Here is a 26,610-nt window from a genome sequence, read left to right on the forward strand (position 1 = left end):
CTTTATAAATGCAATTATTGCTGCAGCAGATTCTAGACATGGTACAGATCTGCCACTTTACAGGTAGACTAGTTTTTCATTTTTATACTTTCACTTTAAAAATCAAAAAAATCACTGCTCATTTAAAAATGACGTTTTTCACAAACTTTTGTTTTATTGACCATTGTATGCCCAATTACTTGCATATAAGCCTTCAAAATGGGCACTTTTGATTTTTGACGTTCAGGTCCCATCGACTTTTAATAGGGTTCGTTATTTGGATCCGAACTTTCACGGTGTTCGAAAGTTTTGGTGCAAAATGAACAGGGGTCCGTTCGGCCCATCATGATATACAGTATCTTACAAAAGTGAGTATACCCCTCACATTTTTGTAAATATTTTATTATATCTTTTCATGTGACAACACTGAAGAAATTACATTTTGCTACAATGTAAAGTAGTGAGTGTACAGCTTGTATAACAGTGTAAATTTGCTGTCCCCTCAAAATATCTCAACACACAGCCATTAATGTCTAAACCGCTGGCAACAAAAGTGAGTACACCCCTCAAAATGTCCAAAGTGGGCCCAAAGTGTCAATATTTTGTGTGGTCACCATTATTTTCCAGCACTGCCTTAACCCTTTTGGGCATGGAGTTCACCAGAGCTTGACAGGTTGCCACTGGTGTCCTCTTTTACTCCTCCATGAAGACATCACGGAGCTGGTGGATATTAGAGACCTTGCGCTCCCCCACCTTCCATTTGAGGATGACCCACAGATGCTCAATAGGGTTTAGGGTCTGTAGACATGCTTGGCTAGTCCATCACCTTTACCCTCAGCTTCTTTAGCAATGCAGTGGTGGTCTTTTGAGGTGTGTTTGGGGTCGTTATCTTGGAATACTGCTCTGCGGCCCAGTCTCTGGAGAGAGGGGATCATACTCTGCTTCAGTACGCCACAGTACAGGTTGGCATTCATGGTTCCCTCAATGAACTGTAGCTCCCCAGTCCCGGAAGCACTCATGCAGCCCCAGACCATGACACTCCCACCACCATGCTTGACTGTAGGCAAGACACATTTGTCTTTGTACTCCTGGTTGCCACCACACACGTTTGACACCATCTGAACCAAATACGTTTATCTTATGTCCTTAGTCTGCTTGTCTTCAGGAAACTGTTTGCAGGCTCTCTTGTGCATCATCTTTAGAAGAGGCTTCCTTCTGGGATGACCAATTTGATGCAGTGTGCGACGTATGGTTTGAGCACTGACAGGCTAACCCCCACCCCTTCAACCTCTGCAACAATGCTGGCAGCACTCATACATCTATTTCCCAAAGACAACCTCTGGAAATGATGCTAAGCACGTGCACTCAACCCCTTTGGTTGACCATGACGAGGCCTGTTCTGAGTGGAACCTGCCCTGTTAAACCGCTGTATGGTCTTGGCCACCGTGCTGTAGCTCAGTTTCAGGGTCTTGGCAATCTTCTTATAGCCTAGGCCATCTTTATGTAGAGCAACAATTCTTTTTTTTCAGATTCTCAGAGAGTTCTTTGCCATGAGGTGCCATGTTGAACTTCCAGTAACCAGTATGAGAGAGTGAGAGCGATAACACCAAATTTAACACACCTGCTCCCCATTCACACCTGAGACCTTGTAACACTAACAAGTTACATGACAGCGGTGAGGGAAAATGGCTAATTGGGCCCAATTTGGACATTTTCACTTAGGGGTGTACTCACTTTTGTTGCCAGCAGTTTAGACATGAAGATTTATTTAGACATGTTGAGTTATTTTGAGGGAACAGCAAATTTACACTGTTATACAAGCTGTACACTCACTACTTTACATTGTTGCAAAGTGTCATTTCTTCAGTGTTGTCACATGAAAACATATAATAAAATATTTACAAAAATGTGAGGTGTATTCACTTTTGTGAGATACTGTATATGTATATATATATATATATATATATATATATATATATATATATATATATATATATATATATATTTACGTGATTATGAATAAATTATATAACAAAGGTGAAATGAATCACAATGCAAAGTTCTTTTATGTGCATATTAAGAAACTTTTATCTTCAACTAGAAGTGTCAAATACTTTTGGTGAGATAGTGTAAATATGTATGAAATGTCAAAGATCTTTTATTGTATGTTATCATTGTAAATAAAGGTATATCATTCATTAGGATATAGATGTATAATGGTTTATGTCCTTCCTTATGAATTTTTTAATTATTTGTTTGTTTTATACAGTATCCCGCGTACTCTGTAGGGAGATCCCCTTCCATAATTCCCAACTCTGGTCCTCTCCCCAAAGTTTTGGGCACTCCCATACACCTCAGTGTGTTTTGCCTCTTCTTGCTACATATTTCATAATATAAAATTAATAGAAATCCAGCAGGGATAGGTGGGTACCCCTTGTAATCACAGCAGATGTGCAGAGTTGGGAACGCAGTGAATAGATCTCAATAACAGAAATAGAGTCCTTCAGAGATAGAAGAAGCTATCAGATTGTTTAACATTCCAGCATCTACCGAGAACTGAAAAAACAGTTTTGAGTGTAGTGACCTGTTAAGCCATGAGGAAGTTTCTATAAATCACGTTCACTTTAAATGGCTGCTATGGATTACAGAATCTTTAACCCCTGCCCCAGTCTTCCCTCACAGCAAATGTGGCCTACGATTAGAACGTGACATGGCTAACAATCCATCCTCTGCTTTGGTATGTCACCAAACCGCATTGCTGTGTGGGGTTATTAAAGTGCAAGAACTGAGGTGACTGGAATGTGTGTCACTGCATGCACAATGAAAACAAATATCTGAATTTAACAGGAAAAACAAAATATTACTCACAATGGGCCGTTTTATGGCTTAGCTTAAAAGGAAAAATTTTACAAAATGTATGTCTACTGTTAACGTGCAAAAGCCTTCTCCCATCTTGTTTGTCTTGTGACCATTGTCACCAAGACAGAAAGTGATGAGACTTTTAAAACTGTCACGGCAACAGGAATAATGGAGAAATCTTCCGTGGGAACACCTATTCCAGGAAGATAAATGTACATTTTAGTCTTTGTGATCATTGCAGTGATTGCATAATTAATAATCTCCTTTCTTTGTATCTTAGTAAACTCCATGCCTTCATCTGGGACTCGGCAGTGCTGGAATTTGAGGCCTCTCAGAAGTGTGACTTGGTCACCACAGGAGAATTATTTTTCCGTTCTGGTTTTGGCATTGGTATGCGGAAGGACAGTCCGTGGAAACAAAATGTGTCACTGAACATTCTCAAGTATGTTGCCATTGCTATTTTTACATTTAAAGTGTAAACATCTTCGAGGCAGCCATTTTGTGGCACTATTGAGCCAATCAGTTTGCTGGAAGTTTATGACATCACTGAAATACTGCTCTGTCCTTGTCTGTAGGCCATTTACTATCATTAGAAATGAAATAGAACAGGGGTCTCCAAACTCTCTAAACAAAGGGCAAGTTTACTGCCCTTCAGACTCGGAGAGGGCCAGACTGTGGTTAGTGTGAGTAGAAAATGCCCTGCCCAGTTCTTGGTATTAGTGCAGGGAATAGTGCCCCAAGGGCCGTATAAAGGCAAATAAAGGGCCACATTTGGCCCCCCAGACCTTAGTTTTGGGACCACTGAATTAGAAACTACAGAAATTTCCTGCACAGTTTGAATATTGATTTACCACAACGAAGGTACATTTGTACTGTATATTGGAGTGTTGGATCTTAATGTTAAGGAAGGAACTGGGGAGTTAATGTTTTGATAATTAGCTCGGTCTATCCTGTGCTGGCAGATGTCATTATCAATTATAAATTAGATCTGTCCTAACAAAGGGTTATAGATCTTAGAGCTTGGTTTCTGCATCATATATTAAAGCGGAGTTCCACCCACATTGTAAACTTTGCATCCCCGTGTTTGTGATCACTGTACAATTTCTCATTGGACACTTTTTTTTTCCTGTAATCTATGTACCTTATTTTGAAGATGAATTCTCTGCTTCTCCTGTACTTAGCCGCGGTGAAGTACGTCATTTCCGCCCATGCATTGGCTCCTAGGATATGAGTGTCATTAATCCCAGGAGTCAATGGGCATTCTCCCCTTTATAGGATTGCAGCGTTTTCCACAATATGTGCATGGACAAGATCGGGAGGTGCATGCTGGGTAGCCAGCAGCGCCGTATCCCGGCAGGAGGAACGAGTGGGCTTTAGATGCCCACACTGAATATGGGAGTGTGCTTGCTGGTGAGAGCAGAGTGAGTTTTTAAAAAATAAAAAGAGTGATAAAACATACATTTATTACTAAAATTGTTATGTATAGGATTTGTTTCAAACATCACGTGGGTGTTTTTAAAAAAAAAACAAGCTGAAACTCCGCTTTAGTGAGTATAAACTCATTGACATCTGCCCAAATGTTGCTCCTCCACTTACACTTTCAAATTGTTCAGGGTAGCTTGCAGTCTGCCCAAAGGCATGCTCAAAAGAAAGAAACCACTAGAAAGATAAAAATTTTTTTTTTTAAGCTGAATTTCATTTTCTTTTTGTATAGTTACATTGCTCTTGCGTGAACTAATGTAAGTATACATATTATATACCTGGCAGATCCCATTACCGTGATCCTCATTGCCTTCTGGGTCCTTTGTTGAGCAGATACCCTGCTGCATAGTGAATACCGTGGGTCGCCAGACACACTGAATGCTTTGCATTTCGCTTTGTGACTGCAAAGTGTGCTCTCATTGGACAGTGTGGTGGCTGAGAACACCTTGTATTCTTTGAGATAATTACATTCAGTTTTAAAAATTGTTTTAGGTATGCCGTGTGAATGGGAACACATAACAAATACATAGCAGGCTTCTCAAAGGTAAAAGGTAAAATATATAGTATAGTACATTTTGGTGAACATTTTTTTTTACCTATTAGTGCAATGTTTAAAGTATATTTAAAGGCAACTCTTTTTTCAAATTTGGGTGAGGGGATAGAACCACTGTCAGACTTTTATTGCTGCCTGGGTCTACGTTAGTAAGAGTCACTTTCTCTGATTGTCCTGTCACCAGAATGAAAGTTAGAGTAAATCCAAAATTTTGAGTGGCCACCAGAATAGGAATGGAGGGGAAATCTTTCAACTAGGGGCTGCTCCTTGTGAGGTTGAAACCTATTCAGTGAAAATTAGTGATGAACCGAACCACGCACCCTGCAATTAGATATACAATAAAGTGCAATATGCAATATCAAAAAACAAAAAACAACCTCTGGGTGTCCCCAGTAAGTGAATTATGCAAAATGTGTTATACAAATTCATAAAGTACAGATAAATAAATATGCATTGAGATTGCCACCTAGTGTCTCCAATGAGTGGCAGAGAGTCAAAAACAGTGTCCAAAAAACTCATTCAAATGTGTAATAATAGTCCAAAAAAAAGACACTTACAGGATCTCCGGACGTCCCCGCTTCCACTTTTCCTTCTTTTTAACATCTGTACACTTTTAAAAGTGGATTTTTAGCAATTATTTTTTAATAAAAGACCTACATACTTCACCATGGGAAAAGTTTTCCTTTCTGTATCCTTCCATTGATGTCCGGAGATCCTGTAGGTGTCTTTCCTATGTGGTCCTGGAGTCTTTATCGCTGAGTCACTGAGACGGACAACGGGAACATCTAGTATCCATATGCTGTATATGACTTCTGTAATGGTGGTCAAATAAGTCTGGTGAGTAGGCTGAGTGATCGGTGTTGGTGGAGGAAGAAATTCAGTCACTTGATTGTCGGATCCATGAGATCATTGCACCTTTGGAAATCACTTGATGAAAGTTTTTTTTTTTGGACTATTATTACACATTTGAATGCGTTTTTTGGACACTGTTTTTGACTATGTGCCACTCACTGAAGACACTAGGTGGAAATTTCAATGCGTATTTATTTAGCTGCACTTTATGAATTTGTATAACACATTTTGCATAATTCACTTACTGGGGACACCTAGTGGTTGTTTTTTGATATTGCATATTGCACTTTATTGTATATCTAATTGCAGGGTGCGCGGTTCATCACAAATTTTCACTGATGTGGACAAGAAGGCCTGGCTTAGAGTCTCTGCTCTAATTCATCCCAAAGGTGTTCTATCGGGTAGAGGTCAGGACTCTGTGCAGCCCAGTCAAGTTCCTCTATCCCAAACTCTCTCATCCATGTTTTAATGGACCTTGCTTTGTGCACTGGTCCAAATCATTTGGTGGAGTGGGGATTATGGTGTGGGGTTGTTTTTCAGGGGTTGGGCTTGTCCCCTTAGTTTCAGTGAAAGGAACTCTTAAGGTGTCATCATACCAAGACATTTTGGACAATCTCATGCTCCCAAGTTTGGGGATGGCCCCTTCCTGCTCCAACATGACTGCGCACCAGTGCACAAAGCAAGGTCCATAAATACATGGATGAGTTTGGAATGAAGGAACTTGACTGGCCTGCACAGAGTCCTGACCTCAACCTGATAGAACACTTTTGGGATGAATTAGAGCGGAGACTGCAAGCCAAGCCTTCTCTTCCACATCAGTGCCTGATCTCACAAATGCACTTCTGGAAGAATGGTCAAACATTCCCATAGACACACTCCTAAACCTTGTGGACAGCCTTCCCAGAAGAGTTGAAGTTATTATAGCTGCAAAGGGTGGGCCAACTCAATATTGAACCCTACGGACTTATGCCCTGTACACACGATAGGATTTTCTGAAGGAAAATGTGTGATAGGACCTTGTTGTTGGAAATTCCGACCATGTGTAGGCTCCATCACACATTTTCCATAGGAATTTCCGACACACAAAGTTTGAGAGTTTGCTATAAAATTTTTCGACAACAAAATCCGTTGTCGGAAATTCCGATCGTGTGTACACAAATCCGATGCACAAAGTGCCACGCATGCTCAGAATAAATAAACAGATGAAAGCTATTGGCCACTGCCCCGTTTATAGTCCCGACGTACGTGTTTTAGGTCACTGCGTTCAGAACGATCGGATTTTCCGACCACTTTGTGTGACCGTGTGTATGCAAGACAAGTTTGAGCCAACATCCGTCGGAAAAAACCCATGAATTTTGTTGTCGGAATGTCAGATCAATGTCCGACTGTGTGTACAGGGCATAAGACTGGGGTGTCATTAAAGTTTACGTGTGTGTAAAGGCAGGTAACCCAATACTTTTGGTAATATAGTGTCTATAGCTAAAATACCATTCAAAGTGAAAAAGATGGTACTATCTCATGTGTTGAGGTATAGAAGACAAAATAGCTGTCTCCATTTAACAAAGCAGGTTTACTTTTACCATTGAGACATTTTCAGATTTCAAAATTCAAGTTTCTGATGTACTTTAAAAAAAGAAAAGCTACTCTGTACCTGCTACACATTTATATACAATAGCAGTATTTACCAATGACATTTCAACTTCAAGTAGTGCAAAGGTATTGTATGTTCTGTATTTCCAGTTATTCTGTGTCATATGGAATAGGTATTACAGGTCACATAAAAGGCAGATTGAAACTATGTGATGATTTTATCTCTCCATAGAAGCTGGATTAATGATTAAAAAAATGTCATTGGTACTGACTGGTAATACACAGTTTCTTAGATAAACCAAAGAGCTTTATTACTGTTGGTTATGTTGTACTAGAGCGCCTCTTATGTTTATTCTTCAAAACTTGAAATAAACCTACAATCAAGAAAGCAGGCATCCAGGCAAATGTGAAAAATAATGTTCAAATACATTTCCAGCTTTAAGCCAAAATATCAAAATATCTTTTTTTTTTTTTTTTTTTTTTAGCAAAGTCTAAAAAGAAATCAACTTGATGAATATCATTTGATCAATATATGTTAAAGTTTCAAAAAAAACTTTTAGGTATAGTTTGTAGTTATATGTCCTATTTTACTCATTAGATAGGCAGGGTCTGCTTGCTGCTTTTGGGTCTGCATTATGTTCGGACTTTACTGCTCCTATTCAAGGCTTACCATGCACTGATCCATTAATTAAGACCTGTTGGCATTTGCCCACATCAACCAATCAGATTTAGATCAAATTCTAACTGGTCCTTGGTATTTGAAAAGATGAAGATAATGAATCTGAATGACACAGACAGTTGTATTATATTAGTCTGTGCAATACCAATGAGCTTCAAATATCATAGAGTGAGCAGAGGCTTGTCTTGGATAATGCTTTCCTTGTAGCAACCAATCAGAGATGTTTTCCACCTATTTTGAATATGTGCATAAGTGGTCAATGTAAACCTGTCTATTGAGACTTACTTTTTAATGTTTTCCCTATCAGGTTTTAAAGAGTAATTCCAGTTTTCCAGTTAGCTTTTGATGGAGAAAGGAAAAGTTACAATTTCTGTCAGTGTTTTGTTTCTTTCTGCGATCCCCTGGAGAGATTTTCTCTTGCTTCCTGTCCCTGTGACACCTGTATGACACCTGTTCAAGAATTGGATTACCAACTAGATGCTCCTCATTTCTCCATACCAGTCTCAGTGTTTCTTAGAAATTAAATGAAACATCCATCATTGCTTCTGGGTAATTGATGACATCACTTCCTGTCACTGACCCGCACCAGATTGAGGCTTGGAACGCATGCCGATTCCGGTAAATGAATGCGGCGGAGCTGAAACCGAAAACAAGCTGCTGGAAAGACTCAGTGCCGGTCTAGAGGCACTTTCAATTGTGAGTGTTCATTTTAGACATTCTGGATATTGTTTTATTGGCTAAAATAAATATTTTACAAGTACATTGCGCAATGATGGCTGTTTAATTTCATTTCTATGAAACACTGAGACTGGTATGGAGAAATGAGGAGCATCTAGTGGTAATCCAGGTGGAGGAACGCCAAGATAGTGGAGTGGTTATCCCAATATGAAGGCAAAACTTTTTCTAGGTTCTGGTGAGTGCCCATTTTAGAAGGTGGTGATGGCGCATGAAGTGGTAAAAAGTCCTTCTTTTTCAAAGTACGGATGTGAATTGGAGCACAATATGCACATTGAATATATAAGAGAAATGGAAGTAGACTTTTGGGGATTATTGAAATATATATATGTTCTGGGGGAGTAATATCTTGTCTATGACATTTTTGCATATGATAATTTGCACTTTATATTTCATTTTTTGGCGCGTTGCACTTTGCAGTTTAAAATTTATTGCATGGGTTTATATAAGGTATAGACACCATATTTAGTGGTTATATTGCAATAGCACCTTTTGGATCAGCACAGTTACACTTTTATACATATAAATATTCCCTATATATAATATAGGATTTTTTAACCGCAGCAGATCAAATATTTTGATATCACTTTGGATTAATATTTGCGCCCGTGACACATATTTTCTATATTTATACTTATATTGTATGACTATTATAACAATCTTTGGCGGTGTTATTATTTTTTATAATATTATATATATTTTTTGTATGAAGTTTACATGCTATGCCATGTTGTCATATGGTAACACAAAGGTATAATTATGCAGGTGTATTAGGATTGCCTTGTCAGAAATTCGGCACAGCTGATTGCATTATCCCGCACCTGTGTGTGGTGGGATGGAGCCTCTATATGCTCGGTGCTTCAGTTGTGCTGTAGGTTTGAAGAAGTACTGAGGTCAGTGTGAAACGCATGCGTCACCTCCTGGGTTCGGACACTCTGTCTTTGTTGGCTGTTTATTGCTATTTTTTGGAATAAAATCGTTGGAACGTTCCTGTGGTGTGCAGCCGTTCTTTTCTTCCTAATCAGGAAGTATGGTTCAATAGTCTGAGCCCTAAAACATGTTTTCCTATTAGGATGTTTCTGTTATAGCAAATTTGCAAAAAGTTTATTTGCTGACATTTCTTTCACAGAGTTGATCTCATCTCATGTATGTTCTAGAATGGCACAGCCTGAATCAAGACCTGAAGCCTTTATAGTGATGCTATCTGACATGCCTTGAATTTATTTATTTTTTATCCTTTAGATCCCATGAGAATGGATTCATGGAAGATCTTGATAAGACCTGGGTTAGATATCAGGAATGTGATTCTCGCAGCAATGCTCCAGCTACGCTTACGTTTGAGAATATGGCAGGTGAGCACTGTGGTTGTGGCTGTTCACCAGAGTTACAGTTAATGTATATCACTTACCATAACATTTCTTTCGTTTTGAATAGAAGATGAAAGTGTTAAACCCCTTTCACACACCTGGACCGTTTGTCCGTTTTTTATCCATCCATTGACGGATGAAAAACAGACATCAATGCATCTCTATGGAAAAACAGATGTAAATAGATGATCATCCATTTACATCTGCTTCCATCAACATACGTTTTTTGGAACAGATCAAATCTCTATTTCCGTCCATAAAAAAAATGGATCGGACGAAAAACGGATGTAAATGGACAAACAGTCCATTTTTGCATGTTAAAATTGCTCCAGGACTTCAAGTGATTGAGGACTCTAGCGGGCAGATGTAAAACATGGATGAAAAAACAATGAAAAACAGATGTAAAACTGATGTAAACTTCACCTGTTCTTTCTTTGAAAAAACGTGCCTGAACTGATCAAATGAACAGCCGCATGTGTGAAAGGGGCCTTAGAAACTCCCTCAGGTTTTTAAAGTGAGACAGTTAGTTCCCATTGGAAGATTTCTCCAATATTCCTGTTCCTGTGACAGATGACAAATTTTGGATTTACAATAACTTTCTTCCTAGTGACAATGCTCACTGGAATAAATAGAGAGGGTGAATTTCCTTGGTGGGAAAAATATGACATAAGTTCTAACCATTCCAAAAACTAAAAAACTGATCCCAAGAGGCAATTGGATATTCCCTGGATCAACTTTCCCTATAAATGATAATATTCAGTTATATTATGTACGTTTAGGAAAGAATCCAGTCCTCTTTTATAGCAATCTGAGCTGCCCAGAACCACCTGTTGAGGATGTCTATTCCACATTTTCGCAGATCTTACTGTGAAGAAAACTTTTTCATATTTGGAGAATAAATCTCTTTTCCTCTAGACGTAAAGAGTGCCCCTTGTCCTCTGTGATGACCTTTAAAGTGAATAACTCCAAGTTCACTATAAGGACCACTTATGTATTTATACATGTTGATCATATCCCCCTTTTAATCTCCTCTTCTCAAGAGAGAATGAATTCAGTTCCTCTAATCTTTCCCTTATCAGTTTGGTTGCCCTTCTCTGCACTTTCTCCAGTTCCCCGATATCCTTTTTGTGAACTGGTGCCCAAACCTAAATATTCCAGAAGAGGTCTTACTAACAATTTGTATAGGGGTAAAATGATCTCACTCTGGAGTCCATACCTCTCCTAATACAAGAAAGGATTTTGCTCGCTTTGGAAACCGCTGCTTGGCATTGCATGCTATTATTAGGCTTATGATCTGCCGGAACACCCAGATCCTTCTCCACCATTGATTTCCCCATTATTTCATTTGAAAAATGTATGAATCATTATCTATGTACTACTGGCAGCAAAACAAACAATATGAGAGCTTGAAAACAACAGTTTATACCCTTTACAGAAGTCCACCGTTGCTTAGATTTTTTTTTTCATTAATGAGAAGCTCTCCAGTATTCTTTTAAATATGCGCAAGAAATTACTTAAAATATGGACCCCATGGATCCAACATGTTCAGCCTTATATACCAACAGCCAGTTACACATCGCTATGAGCATTCAGATCCTGGGTTTCCGGTTGGGGTGCTCTTGATGTCCGTTTCTACTTCCCTCTTTTCTCCCCCCCATCTTCTTTCCTTCTCCTATTTACCTAGGCTCTTCCATAGGGATGATTTTTTTCTTATGCACTCTTTTTTTTTGCACAAGTGAACTCTATACACTAACATCTCATCCAATAGCGCCTGTTTCTTTGGTATAGGCGCTCGGATTTCAGTTCCTGTTATCCACATTGTTCTTCTGTTATTGTATGATTAATGTACTTTTTGTAATGCTAAACATTTTGCCATATGCTATAATTTCTCTATTTGATCTACGACTGCCATTGACTTGTAAGTCATCGATGCTATGCTTCTGTCTGTACATTTGATTACAGTCACACGCTGTTACATCTTTTCAATAAAAATGTATTGAAAGAGAAAAATGTATAGATCTTTGGAGAAAGTTGTGTAAATGTTGTATGAAAACATTAATAAATAGACCCCTAAGTGTATGTTTTCAGAATATGAACCACACATTTTTTTTTACTTCATCCAGTTTTACCTTTCAAAAGTCCTGTTGCCCTGTATAGGAGCAGGCACTGCATATGTCCACTACAGTATATCCACTATTACCTTTAGTAAACAGAAAACTCTTCTCTCTATATCCATTTGATGTTCACTTTACTTTTGTTACTGGAGCCTGACTTATTTGACTGCCAGTTGCCATATATCTGTCTAATTAGCATACCTTGGTGGCTGGCTCAAGGGTGTCATTATTATTATTATTATTATTATACAGGATTTATATTGGAGAGGGAGGTGACCACTGAAATGGACTCAGAGAGGGGCACACAGAGGATGGTTTTCTGGCTAATAAACATATGATTGAATGCAGAAGTCTGATCGCAACAAGCAATCAGAACTGTATTTACTGAGATCTGACCTCATGCTAAGAGTTGGTGCTACACCAGTTTGCAAAACTTTGGGAATCAAAATACCCATGTGTGAAAGCCTCATATGAATGCTGATATTCTCTGACTCCTAAGCTGCATGCTAGCTCCGATTCTGTAAAGGTGAAATACAAAAATGGCACTCTCACACGCAGTGGCGGCCCGTCCATACGGGGCACTGCCCCCCTAATCCATGCGCCAAGCCCTACATGCAGGGTGACGGACGCATGAATTTCAATTGGGTTTTTTCTGAGGCTTTAATTGGCTTCAAAAAATGGGGGGCTCTGGGCTCGGAGCACTGCGCCCTAAGCCCACCCAGTTGTGTGACAATAGCAAATTAATATTCGCTATTGTTATCCTGATTCTCCTTCCAGCCAATCAGAAAGCGGGTCCTGAGACCCGATTTGGCCATGGAGTCTTATGACTCCCGGCAAATCGGGTCTCAGGAAACACTTCCTGTTTGACTGGGAGGAGAAGCAATGGACCGGGAGCAAGGAGCAGCAGCTCCACCATCTGCCTCTGATCACTGCCTTCGCGTCTGTCTCCCGCGGGGGGACCGCCACCTTCCTGTCCATCTCCCGCGAGGGGGGGTCGCCGCCTACCCATCCGTCTCCTGCGTGGGGGGGATCACTGCCTTCCCATCTGTCATCTGCGGGGGAGGGCTTGCCCGCCCCCCCAAATTATTGAGCAATAGCCGCCACTGCTCACACGGGTATTTTCTTTGTTGCAGTTCCCCAATCCTTTTAAACAAGTACCCTTTAAAGATCCTCTGATTTTTAATAAATTCAAAACAAGCAAGTTTACCAACTTTGCTGTCCATTGGAAGTTCCACTAGAGTACTTGAGGGCTCTTTTTAGATAAAATCATCTGCAGACACAGGGCTCCCTGTGTATATAGTCAAAGAATATATTCCAGTAATTTTTGAGATATTCATGGCTGGCTTACTATTACCAGAGATCATATATAAATGTTCCCATTCATATAACACAGAAAAACCTTTCCTGTCTGCCTCTCCACCCCTATAAGCATATACCATATTGTAGATGTTTCCTTTGCAAATATGTACTGTGTATAAAGAATGATTAGGGATGCTGACCTTTGTTCAACCTTTTTTTATGAGGTGCAATGTAACTGTTAATATTGATTATTTTCCCAAAGGTGCCTTATTCTACATTATAATTGTGTTAAATTGACAGTGCAGGCTTTGCATAGCAAATTTTTGGTTTCTTGCCACAAGACTCATATGTGTTTCCCTTTAGGTGTCTTCATGCTGGTGGCTGGTGGTATTGTTGCTGGAATCTTCCTGATATTTATTGAGATTGCATACAAGCGGCACAAAGATGCCCGCAGGAAACAGATGCAGCTGGCCTTTGCCGCCGTTAATGTGTGGAGGAAAAACCTGCAGGTATGACAAAACGTTTTAGAGAACTTAAACAACAGGTGCGTCCCTGTTCTTCTGTCTGAGAACAGCCATGACTGAGTCTGTGTCCAATCTCCATCGTGGTCTTCTCCATTTCATTGTGATTCTCCAGTGTAATTGTGTAATGGCCCTTTTTTGTGTTTTTTGTCATCCTTTGACTTCAGTGTTGTTGTGACCTGGCTTTTGTCAGAAGATGGGCAATGACTGTCCATCCTGACAATAAAGAGGTCATTCGTGTATCTCATTTCATTGTTATTCTGAAGTATTACATCTGTTGACCACTGTGCAACATTGCAGCTAAAACTGCAGTATTATTATACAAAAAAGGGTAAACATCTAATACAAAAGTGGACCTTTTAGTCTCAAAATGAAGTGCGGGCATTTTGTACCTGAACTAAACAGGTCATCAATGTCACAAGTCATTACTTGTTAAACAAGCTTATTATTTCAGAGTGGCTATTAATATGTTGCTCTCATCTAGGGCCCCATCAGTCACTGAATTCAGAGGCTCTTTCAAATATTTGTCTGGGCTGAAAAATGATTGGCTCCTTTGCGTTCCTCATAGATGACCTTGGTGATGATATTTGCTCCTAGGGAATTGCTCAGCTGCACATTGTAGTTGGCTCTCAATAAATGGTATATAGGTTAACTTATAGCTTGCAACTGAAATGTGTGTTGCATATGTAATTATAAAGCAGTTACTATTAGAATAGTTACAGTTCAATACAATAATAAAAATGTTATTTTACATGTATGGATTTTAGGTGTGCCTCTAGTACATGGTTAAAGTGGTTCTAAAGGCAGAAGGTTTTTTTTTTTATCTTAATGCATTCTATGATTTCCATTAAGATGAAAAACCTTCCGTGTGCAGCAGCTACCCTAATACTTACCTGAGCTCCATCTCGATCCAGCGATGTTGCACGAGAACCTCAGCTGCCTGGGACTCTCCCTCCTGATTGGCTAAGACACAGGAGCCCACTGCTGTCAATCAAAGTCAGTGAGCCAATGAGTAGAAAAAGGGGGCGGGGCAGAGCCATGGCTCCGTGTCTGAATGGATACACAGAACACTGGCTCAGCTTAAATGCCGCCATAGCAAGCTGCTTGCTGTGGGGGCACTCGGTAGGAGGGAGGGGCCAGGACTGCCGGCGAGGGACCCGAGAGGAGGAGGATCTGGGCTGCTCTGTGCAAAACCACTGCACAGAGCAGATAAGTATAATATATTTGTTATTTTTAAGCACAAAACTTTAATATCACTTTAAGCAACCTTTTGAGGGTAGTGTGCTGAAAATGTTTATAAATAAATGAGAGTGCCAGATATAAAAAGAACAAAATGTCTGCTTCACATTTTCAGTCAAGAAAATGAATATTTTGGAAGTAAATTGTGGTGCTGCAAACTTAGATTTTGTAGTAATAACCCTCAACATTGGTGGCAGTGGTTGCAGTATTAATCCCCAGTGTTGGTGTCAGTGAATTCAATAATAACCCCCAACATTGTTGTCAGTGATTGCAATAACATACCTCCTAACTTTAGACTTTCATATAGAGGGATAACTTAGCTAAGGGATAATGTAGTGTGGCCTTATAGGGCTGAATATTGAGCATTGTTAAAAGGGGAACAGTTAAATCTGAGTCTGAGTCTACTCACACTAGACGCTTCATGTGTGTGTTTTTTTTTTTTTAAAGGTTAACTTTTTTTATTATTTTATAATACACAACAAACAACAGATTTGCAGATGTACATTTGGAGCAAACATTGCTTCAGCCATAATGTAATACATTTATCTGGTATCCAGGCAATAAATACAGAGCTCAATGTATGTCATATCGCTAGTTAGTATAGTCTAGCCCGTATAGAGTTCAACTACAAACAGATAGTCCACATAGTGTGGGATTATAACCTTATTCTTTATCTTAAGGAGTGGGTGGTATGGTATGGTACTATCTGAGCTGACCCAGGAATTCCATATCTTAGAAATTTTTTTTGGGCATCCTCTAGCTTCATACATCAATTTATACAGTGGTATGGCGTGGTTAACAATGGTGAGCCAGAACAGTATAATGGGTAAGGATTGAGATTTCCAGTGCATGGTTATCAATTTTTGTGTGTAAAATATTACTATACGTATAAAGGACTGTTCATTTTTAGATAATTCTTCATCGTCAATGTATCCCAGCAGGCACCTTAGGGGGTAACATATGTTAGGTATCTGAGCTATGGAACTGATAAAGGCCATGACCTCTGACCAGAACTTCCTTATCGGAGCACATTCCCACATTAAGTGAAAGAATGTACCATTAGCCAAGCCGTATCGAGAGCACAAGGGAGAGGGCAGTCTATGACGTCTATACAGTAAGCATGGTGTGAAGTAGGACCTATACAACAATTTGGTCTGGATCAACTTGTCACGTGAGGAGATGACAAAGGGTACCTGGAGGGGGAGAACCTCCCTCCAGACATCCTCCGTCAATTCAGGTATGTCAGAATGCTATTTATTTTCAATGGCGCAAAGTCTGATGGTCATGGAGTGCAGTAGCGTGTCTTGTAATATATAGACACAAGTTTGGTGTGAGAGGGATCAGTTAGTAGACGCTCTATATTTCGGAGGCCGAACTGCGCAGTGTGCCCTATCTGCAGGTATTGGAAATAGTGTAAAGAGGTACCCCGCGCTGCCTAAACTAGTGGTAGCAGCTAACACAACAAACAGATATTTTTGTTTAAAATCACAGAGGTGTATACATGTAGCGCTAAAGTGTTTGGGTTGATTAACACAACCCAACCATTAACATAAAAAAGTGAATCACAAAATCTTAATAAATCAAATTAGGTAAATCTACAAACCATAGTGACTCAAAAAATGTACAAAAATTATAAAATTACCACATGTGATATGTATCATATAAGTGACTAGAAACTAAATAAAAAAGTTTATGCCAAAAAATAAATAAATGATTAAATAAGTCCGTGAAGTTCTTAGAAATCCACAATGTGCAATGGGTGATTGAAGGTCCACAGTGTATAGAGAATAGATTGGAGGTCCTGATCACCGCACAGCCATCCAATATGGTGGATGAAAACTGAAAACACCAATGTAATTAAGCCACCACCGAGGTAGATGTAAGCTTACCGGATGGTTTGAACTCAGAAGAACATACGTTCTGTGAGTCAAACAGGCTTATGTTGTCAACCGACAACCAGGATGGAGTCTTAAGAATCCTCTGTGGTTGGAACCCAGAATATCCCAGAACCTCAAGAGAAATCAGTCTCCATGCAAGGTGGTTGTACATCGGAAGATGTGGATAATGGTCAATTGAATAGGGGAAATGGAAAAAGATGGCCACATAGCATAATTCCGTATGAACTGTCTCCATGTGTTCATCTCTAGAGATGAACACATGGAGACAGCTGTATTGGGCATGATGGGGGGTAGCACTATCGATGCCCCCTGGTCTATCTGAAATAAGAGGGATTCGTCCTAGTTGACCTGAAATCCCGAAAAGTGACCAAACCACTGGATAATATCCAGCAAGGCAGGGAGAGACGACTGGGGGTCCGCTAAGTAGATCAGCATGTCGTCCGCATACAGGGATACCTTTTCCTCCAGACCCCCAATCGATCGTATTAGTGCCGCAAGGGGCTCTATTGCCAGTGCGAATAGCAGCAGCGATAGAGGACACCCCTGTCTGGTGCCTCTCTTTATCAAAAAGGGATCGGATATGGATGCATTTACTCTTAGTTTAGCGGTGGGTTTAAGATACAATAGCTGCACCCATTTGATAAAGGTAGTGCCAAATCCAAACTTAGCCAGGACTTCTAAGAGGTAGGGCCATTAGACCGAGTCAAAGGGCTTGTGAGCGTCTAGGGCAGTGGTTCTCAACCTGAGGGTCGGGACCCCCTCGGGGGTCAAATGACGATTTGCCAGGGGTCACCGAATCTTGGGCTGTTCCTGAAGCCTGCACCACTCTCCCAGCCTACTTGCGGTTGCCCAGCAGGGCTGTCCCTCGAGCCCGCAGTCACCCATTCAGTTCATGGCATGGCTGGGGGGCAGAGACTAGAAGTCAGCTGACTGGTGAGGAATGTGAAGTGAGAGGGGCTGGCGGAGACCCTATCTCCTGATTTCTGCATAGGTGTCACTGCTACGAGACTCAGTGAATCTGGAGACACAGCGAGTAACACTACCTGTGATTAGAGTTACCATTAAAAGTCTCCACTACAGTTCTCAGATTAGCAGATGACCTCGATCAAGAGCACCTAAGTTGGCTGATCAGAACTTCCCCCCAGCACTGCCACAGATCCAACCCCCCACTAGTACTGCCACTCATCCCAACTCTCTGCCATCACCGCCAATCATCCCACCCCCCCACCACCAAGTAGTAAGAGAAGGAATAAAAATAGAGAATACATGGAAGGGAGAGGAAAAGAGGGGGAGGAACAAAGAAAAAGGGAGAGAAAGAAAAAGACAGACAGCTAGAGAGGGATGGGGGAAACAAATTAAAATTAGGATAGAGAGAGAGAGATAAAAGGGAAAGAAAGGAGAACAAAGAGAAAGTGTGGTGCATCCTAAAATGTACCATAAGTGGTTTTAATACTGTACGAGTGGAAGGGACTCAGGGAGCGCTAAATGTCCGTGAGTTAGGGGCGCAAATTACTTGTCTTGCCTTGGATGCTGACAACCCATGCTACGAAAATAATTTTACTGTTAGAGGTCCCCACAACTTGGGAAATTTCATCAAGGGGTCACGGCACTAGAAGGTTGAGAACCACTGGTCTAGGGCCAGGACGGCCCGAGAGCCAGTCGTGTCATAAACCGCCTGCACGTTGGTAAAAAGTCTACGTAAGTTAATAGAGGTTGATCACCCAGGGATAAATCCAGTCTGATCTGCGCCACTAACAGTAGTAATGACTGTATTCAGTCATCGGGCTAGCACCTTGGCCAGAATTTTTACATCTGAATTAATGAGAAAAATCGGTCGATACGATTCGCAGAGAAGGTGGTCCTTATGGGGTTTAGAAATTAGGACAATCAGCGCTTCAGACATAGAAGGAGGTAACTGTTCCTTTTTTAGGGCAAAATTATACATCCGAAGCAGGTGTGGGATCAAAAATTCCCTGAACTGCATGTACCACTCTATGGGGAATCTGTCTAATCCCAGCGTTTTATGTCTGGCGAACAATTGTATAGACTCCCCTATTTCTTCAGGTGTTAAGGGAGCATCAAGCACTAGGGTATGTTGGTCCATTAGTTTTGGAAGTGAGATGTCAGAAAGATAGTCATCTAGTTCCACTATGGTGTAGTGAGCTCTAGTAGCGTATAATGTGGAGTAAAATGCGACAAACGCTTCCATGATCTCTTTGTTTGTTCAACTACTATGCCTTCTGAGTTCATGATTCTTGGGATATTACATGGCTGATAGTCAGGTCTGGCCAGATAGGCCAGTAGGCGACTGTATTTATCTCTGAATTCAACAAGTCGTTGGTTCTAATATAGCAATTTTTTCTGTGTGCGTTCCAAGAGTACCAACTCTAGTTCCCTAGACTTATGTTTCCATATCGCATGTGTTTCAGGGGTAGGGGATGTGGAATAAGCGGTCTCCACATCTCTGAGTCCTCCTTCTGCACCCACCAATCTGGACCATGACGCCTTACGGGCCTGCCTGATAGCTGCAGCAAAGGAGCCGCGCGGTGGCCTTAAAGGCATCCCAGACCACAGGGATGGAGGCACTCTGTTTGTTAATTATCGAATAGGTTTTTATGTCGGCCATACTCTGGTTTACAATAGCCTGGTCTGCTATCCACAATGGGCTCAATCGCCATACCTGATTGAGGAGAGTGTGCCCAGGGCGAGGTCCACCATCAAAAGTGAGCGGTCGGACATTGCCCTGGGAAGATATTTGACTCCGGTCACCATGTTAAGCATATCTGATGAGACAAGACATAAACCTATATGTGACAGTGTACCGTGAGAGTCGGACTGGCACAAGTACTCCCGCACATCCGCAGGTCTCCATCTCTAGGCCTCCACTAGATCAAATTGGGTCAGGAAGGAGCCTAAGGGTGTGGGGGTAGGGTAGAACAGCAAAACCTATCAATGGAGTTGTCAAGGACTGTATTATAGTCACCAGCTATTAGTAAAGGGCCCTCAGCAATTTCCAGTATCGTGCCCATCACTCGCTCAAATAATTGTTTGGTAAAAGGCGGTGGAACATATAGACTATTCTCTGTGTAATGTTAACCAAGGAGTTCAAGCACGAGAATTACAAAGCAGCCATTAGGATCAAGTTTGTTGTGTTTGATGGTGATAGGTGCTGATTTGGCTATAAGGATAGAAGTCCCTCGGGCATATGTGGAGTATGTGGCGTGAAGGGCATAAGCTATTTTAGCTCTTTTAAGGGCCATAACTCTGGAGCCCTGTAGATGGGTTTCCTGGAGAAGGATCACATGCGGATTGTGTCGTGCCAGATATTCAAACATTATTGATCGTTTCACTTTAGAGTTAAGCCCCCTAACATTCCATGAAATTAGACGTAGATTGGCCATAGGTGAGTAATAGTTATAGTTATGGACGCCCAGTTCTCATGGTGCCTTAGTGTCAACCAAAGCGTGGAACTCTGTGCACCCTGAGGAGTGGGAGTGAGCATGAAATCATACATGTGAGAGAACATTGTGCCTGTAGCAAATATTAACTGGATGCCCAGACCGGGCCAGTAAACTTGTGAACAAAAGGTATGAGATAAAAACTATACAAAAAAAAAGTGACAAAAGAAAAAATCCCCAAACATTCAAAACCACCCCAACCCTCCCGGCTCCCAAAACCAAACACATGAGAGCTTTGTTCCCGGAACTAAAACTGCAAAGCAGGGGGACCCTAATACAGTCCCGCGGGCCGACAAGCCCTGAGGAGCGAAGGGAGGATTGTGAAAGTGGGCTTCCATCCGTGTCCACATATAACAATATATGTATGGTAGCCCGGGCCCAGAAGGAAGCATTCCAAAAGTGCTAGGAGATTATTCTGAAAATAGACAGACAGGGAAGTAGTAAGGACAGTCATCCAGGATAAGTGTTGGCAGTGCGATCCGCATCTGAATGTTGCAAAGTGTTCCCAACTTTCTTGTGGGTAGGGGATGGTGGGATGGTTGTGAAGGATGCTGTGTTCTCTCTCACACTCTCCCCCGCTAACAACAACTGGGTAAGGAGCTTGCACATAAGAGGCATGTGGGCTTGATAGAGGATGGTGTCATTCAGTGAGGAGGAGATCTCCGGTTCTGGTTCCTGTGATCCAGCGGTCCCAGGGTGTCCACCCAGTGTGCTGCATCTTTAGGATCTGTGAAAAAATAGGCCTTGCCTTGATGAATGACCCGTAGTCATGCAGGATACAACATGCTGTATGGCAACTGGAGATCTTGCAGTCACCGTTTTATCGACAAAAAGGTGGCCCTTTGCTTTTGGGTGGCAAAAGGGAAATCCAGGAAAATGCGATTCCATTACCATTAAAGAGTAGTCAGCCTTTTTCTCGAGCAGCTCTGAGAACCGCTTCCCTGTCCATGAAGTGCAATAATTTAATGAGCATGGCATGTGGCGGGGCCCCAGAGGGCAGGGGGCGCAGAGGAACTCTGTGCACCCTCTAAATGGCGAACAGTGGTGAGAAGGTGGTGGCGCTAAATGTAGATGTCAACCATCCCTCCATGAATGCCTCAGGAGCCCTGCCTTCTAAACCCTCTGGGAATCCCAGGAAGCGCAGATTATTACGCCTCAGGTGGTCCTCCATGTCTGTCAGCTTGTCGGCTGTATAATCCTGGGCCTGACGCAGCTCCCTAACAGAGCCCTGTAAGGGACATGTCTCATCTTTCAATGCCCCTATGCATTGCTTAGCATTTTGCACCCTGTGTCTTAGGTTTTGCACATCATGTTTTTGGAAGGATAGGTCAGTTTTTATGAAATCCATTTGTGTGGTGAGGGACGCATGGCTGTGCTGTATGGCCTTCATGATTTGTGCCAGGGTGGGTCCTGCAGGGCCTGTGGCTGTATGGATAGCATTGGGCAAAGCAGGATCGGTGCCCTCAGGGGGTGAGCACAAAAGGGGATCTTCAGGGCTGCAAGCGGGGGTGTGTTGTAACTCACCCTTCCCATAGAGCTGCGGCGCTGATGAGGAGGATGGCTGGCTGTGCTTCTGTGCATGAGGCCAGCCGACACCATTTTGCTGCTGCTGGCATGGCAGCGCTTGCGGCGCGAATCCCGGGGCATCCTCCATAGCTGGGCAGTATTTGACCATTGCTCGGTGTGCTCGGGGGTCCTGGGAGTCTGATGAGGCAGGAGGGATCCCTGAAGATCGGTCGGGTTAGCAGGATCGGGTAAGGATCTGTGCAGATCGGACGGAGCTCAGGCGCCTCACGTCCTCACATCCCGATCATTGGCCACGTCCCCGCTTCACGTGTTTGCTGTAGTCCATGTACTACTACCAGGTTACTAAATAACCAGAAACTATTGTATTGAAACAAAATACACCTTGGTTAGGAGTATGTAATATACAAATTGCAGCAGTTAAAATTATGTAGAAGTTCCCCTTTACAATGCTGGTTAAATGCCCTAGCAAGGGTGGTCTGTGGAAGAAAGGGTGGTCTGTGGTCTATGCCCCTCTGTTGGTGGCCAGTGGGAGAAAAAATGCCCAGCTTCATAGATGAGTGGAACAAAAATGAAATGATCCACTGTTGGTGGTCAGTGGGAGAAAAATGCCTGCTGTTGGTCAGTGGTAAAAATGCCCCGTGTCATAGCTCAGTGGGTGAAAACTGCTCAGTGTCATTGGTCAGTAGGAGAAAATGCCTGGTGATATTGATCTGTGGGAGGAAAGAAATAGTGCAATGTTACGGGGAAATGACTCTGGTATCAGTGGAAGTAAAATGCAGAGTACAGGGGCCAAGACTAAGCAATGCAGAGTACAGAGGTTGGAAGTAAGTAATGTAGAATTCAGGGGTGGGGAGAAATTATTGCAGAGGACAGGAGTCAGGAGTAAGTAATGCATTTTACAAGGGTTAGTAATATGTTGGCAGAGTACAGGGGTTAGTAGTATGTAGAGTACAGGGGTCAGTACTATGTAGGGCAGAGGGCAGAGAATAGGGGTTAGTAGTCAGCAGGGCAAAGCACAGGGGTTAGTAGTAAGTAGAGCAGAGTACAGAGGTTAGTAGTTTAGAGACAAGTACAGGGGTTAGTAGTATGTAGGGCAGAGAACAGGGTTTAATAGTATGTAGAACAGAGTACAGCAGTCAGTAGTATGTAAGGCAGAGTTCAGGAGTAGGTAGTATGTAGGTAAAAGTACAGGGGTTAGTAGCATGTAGGGCACAGTACAGGGCTTTGTAGTATGTAGGACAGAGTTCAGGAGTTGGTAGCAAGTAGGGCTCTGTACTAAGTTAGTAGTATGTAAGGCAGAGTTACAAGATTTCCCCAATATGCAGAGCAGTGCAGGCTATACATGAATACCTGTCCTGGTGCACCAGTCCCAGCCAGAGATGTCACATACAAGTGCCTGGGATGGATGCAAGTGGTGGATCCATGGGAACCAGCATGTGAGAAGCTGTGTCTAAAAAATGCTTACCTGCACCGCATTGCATATGGGAGAAATTCTTATATCTCATGCCAGCAGAAAAAGCATTGTGTGGCACTCGTGTCATGCATGTTATGGGTTGCCAAACCCCTTATCTAGTAGTTATCTATATGTTAAGTCAAAGGCTTTCTCTCTCTCTCTCTTTCTTTGTTTTTCTGTCTCTCACCTTACCTCCCTCTCCTTATTTCTGGATATATATACAGTGTGTGTGTGTGTATATATATATATATATATATATATATATATTTATATTTATATATATATATATATTTATATTTATATATAGATATATATATATATATATATATCTATATATATCGGTATAGCTATATCGATATATATATACATATGCACACACACTAATGAATACTTCTTTTATATAGATCCACTGGGGGAGATTTACAAAAACTGGAGCACTCAGAATCTGGTGCGGCTGTGCATGGTGGCCATTTAGCTTCTAGCTTCAGCTTGTTCATTTAGGCTTTAAACTTCAGCTTGTTCAATAAAGCTCTGACGATAAAACCTTGAAGCTGATTCGTTTTTATTTAGAGCTGTACCAGATTTTGCATTCTCCAGTTTTAGTAAATCTCCCCCACTGTCTGCAAGCCTACAAAATATGTTTTTGCACACGTTTTGTAGTCAAGAAGACCTATGTTTTTGGTTACAGAGCCAAGAGAATGACAAAGAGACCATGAGATCGCAAAGAAAGCAGTCAGTTTCCTTGGAGCCATAGCTGTCATTTTGAAACCTGGACAAAAAATTGAATCCAGAATATTGCTTCCATAGAAGCTTGTGATTTCTTCTTCTTACTGATATTCAAAAATGAGCCAGTGAACTAGAGACCAAATTGCACTTATGTCCTTAGTTCAAATAAACCAGTAGGCATTGTATTTGTTTAGGGTGCACAATAGCTTTTTTCAAAATGTCCACAGCTTTATTTGTAAAGTCAAGTGGAATAAAACAGCACTGTGGTTCCTGTGTTCCATATAGTCATTGTGTGTAACACTGCTATGTTTGACCTAATGTTTTAGAAAACAAATTTAGCTTTATATGTTGTCTAGTAATGCTGCAGTTTTACTCATTTGTACATTCAGGTGATAATATTTATCAATGTGTTTATACAGCAGTTCATATTCTGTTGAATGTGATGGTGAAACTAACCCTTCCTTTACAGCCGGGGCAGCACAGAGTCGTGACCAAGTGAATCCATTTCATAGATGTAACATTGGACTGCACTTTCCAGAGGGTCTACAGCATCCACATGGGTTCCTTACCGTGTCATACAACTTCATATGTCCATACAACATCCATGTACCACACTGAAATACAGCCCCCTCACCATGGCTGACATTCCATCCATGTATCTCTCCGTCACCAAGATATAAGGGCTCTGTGTACAACTGGACAGGTCATCGTGGTAAAATAAACTGAGTAGCTCCAGTTATTTTGGTGACAAATGGCTAACGAACCCATGTTTTTCCTGTAGAGGAAAATTTCAGTAACTAGTTGCCATTTTGCTATTAGTTAATTGTTTGAATACAGAAAAAAAAGATGTTCACTATCTAACAGTTGCAATTTTGAAATAAAAATTCAGGTTTGTACAAAAAAAAACAAAAAAACAAAAAAAAGTGCAGTTACAATCTACATAATCAAGAATAATTCCCAAATATTGTGGTGCATGTGCTCTTCTATGAGTTCCTGCAGACCTGGGAGACCGAGACAGTTGAATACCGTTGGATCTAGGTCAAAGGGTTTATTGGCACCTTTTTAAAAAAAACACAAATTGTCTTGGAAAAGCATTCTTTAAAAGCATTAATGGGTTTGTACGTTCACACTGTGAACTTGAGTCAATTGACATGTTTTTCAATGTTCATTTGGGTAAAAGCTATTGTTTTTACCAGTGATGGCTGAAAGAGAGTGTAATAACTGGAAGTGGGAACCCAACCCATTTCACATGTCAGATATGTTGTAAGGGCCATTGAAATGGCCTTTCATTCTATGAATGTCTCTTTGGTCACCAAAGTATTTGACCAGATTGAAGTTTTGCTAGCTCCTAGCTTGTCATCAAGGATCATTCACCTATCTATATTTAAAGTGTATCTAAATCCAAAAGTTTTTATTTTTTTTAATTTTGAATAGAGTAGAGGAGGGTTAAAACCTCTATCAGTTTTTTTTTATCTGTGCCTCATTAGGGACTTTTCCCTTCATTTCCTATCGAGAGGATATATTTCCAATGTAAGTTGTCACAGAAACAATTGCCTTCATTGGAAGATTTACCGTTTATTCCTGTTTTGGTGGTAAATCAAAATTTTGGATTTATCGAAAATTTGGATTTATGTTCATTCTCTGTGACAATAGTGATCGTGACAAAGATAGTCTACTCCCTAATGGGGACACAGACAGCAAATAAAAACGTAACAGAGGTTCTGACCTCTTCCATCCTATCCAACAGAGGTTCTAACCTCTACTACTCTATCCAAATAGAAAAAAAAGTTTTGTGTTTAGTTGTACTTTAAATGTTTTTGGTAATTCTTATGTATAGACCAATACATGTTTTAGGTTTAACAGCTCTGTAAAAGGCAGTAGCAAAGGAACATGCTGAAATTACACAACCCCTACATGGAATCTAAAACCTACCTAATTGCTTAATAAGTCTACATACATTTTTGTAGGCCAATAAGGAAAAAGAATACCACTTCACAATAAATACAATAAAATTATAATTGCATTTTCCTTAACAAAACAGCATGGCTAAATATTTATTCTAGGACTTTTAGAGTCAGCCAGAACAATGGCTCCATCTTTAAATGAGACATTTATAATTATGGGTGACCTAGATTTTACCTAATTTTTCCACAACTTGATTTTTAAACATTTGTGCCTGTACTTATCTTAATAAGTAAAAAAAAAAAAAAAAAAAGAGCTTTAAGCTCCTCAAACATACTTGGGATGACAGTATGTTGTATAAAGAAAAAAAGGAAAAG

At 41.0% G+C, this 26,610-nt stretch overlaps 1 protein-coding gene across 9 annotated transcripts in view; it reads left to right on the forward strand.

The window, feature by feature from the left end:
• GRIN1 (glutamate ionotropic receptor NMDA type subunit 1) overlaps positions 1 to 26,610 on the forward strand; it is a 135,960-nt gene that overhangs the window by 96,132 nt on the left and 13,218 nt on the right. For 7 of the 9 annotated variants that reach the window (XM_073599906.1, XM_073599907.1, XM_073599910.1 and 4 more), the window contains 3 exons: positions 3,119 to 3,280; positions 9,972 to 10,081; positions 13,873 to 14,018. In XM_073599906.1, coding sequence (XP_073456007.1) covers positions 3,119 to 3,280; positions 9,972 to 10,081; positions 13,873 to 14,018 — 418 coding nt within the window. Of the gene's footprint in view, positions 1 to 3,118; positions 3,281 to 9,971; positions 10,082 to 13,872; positions 14,054 to 24,800; positions 26,559 to 26,610 lie in introns of those variants that run through there. The other 2 variants (XM_073599911.1, XM_073599914.1) reach the window with 2 other exon arrangements.

The sequence above is a fragment of the Aquarana catesbeiana genome, linkage group LG09 (assembly GCF_042186555.1).
Source record: "Aquarana catesbeiana isolate 2022-GZ linkage group LG09, ASM4218655v1, whole genome shotgun sequence".
NCBI lineage: Eukaryota > Metazoa > Chordata > Amphibia > Anura > Ranidae > Aquarana > Aquarana catesbeiana.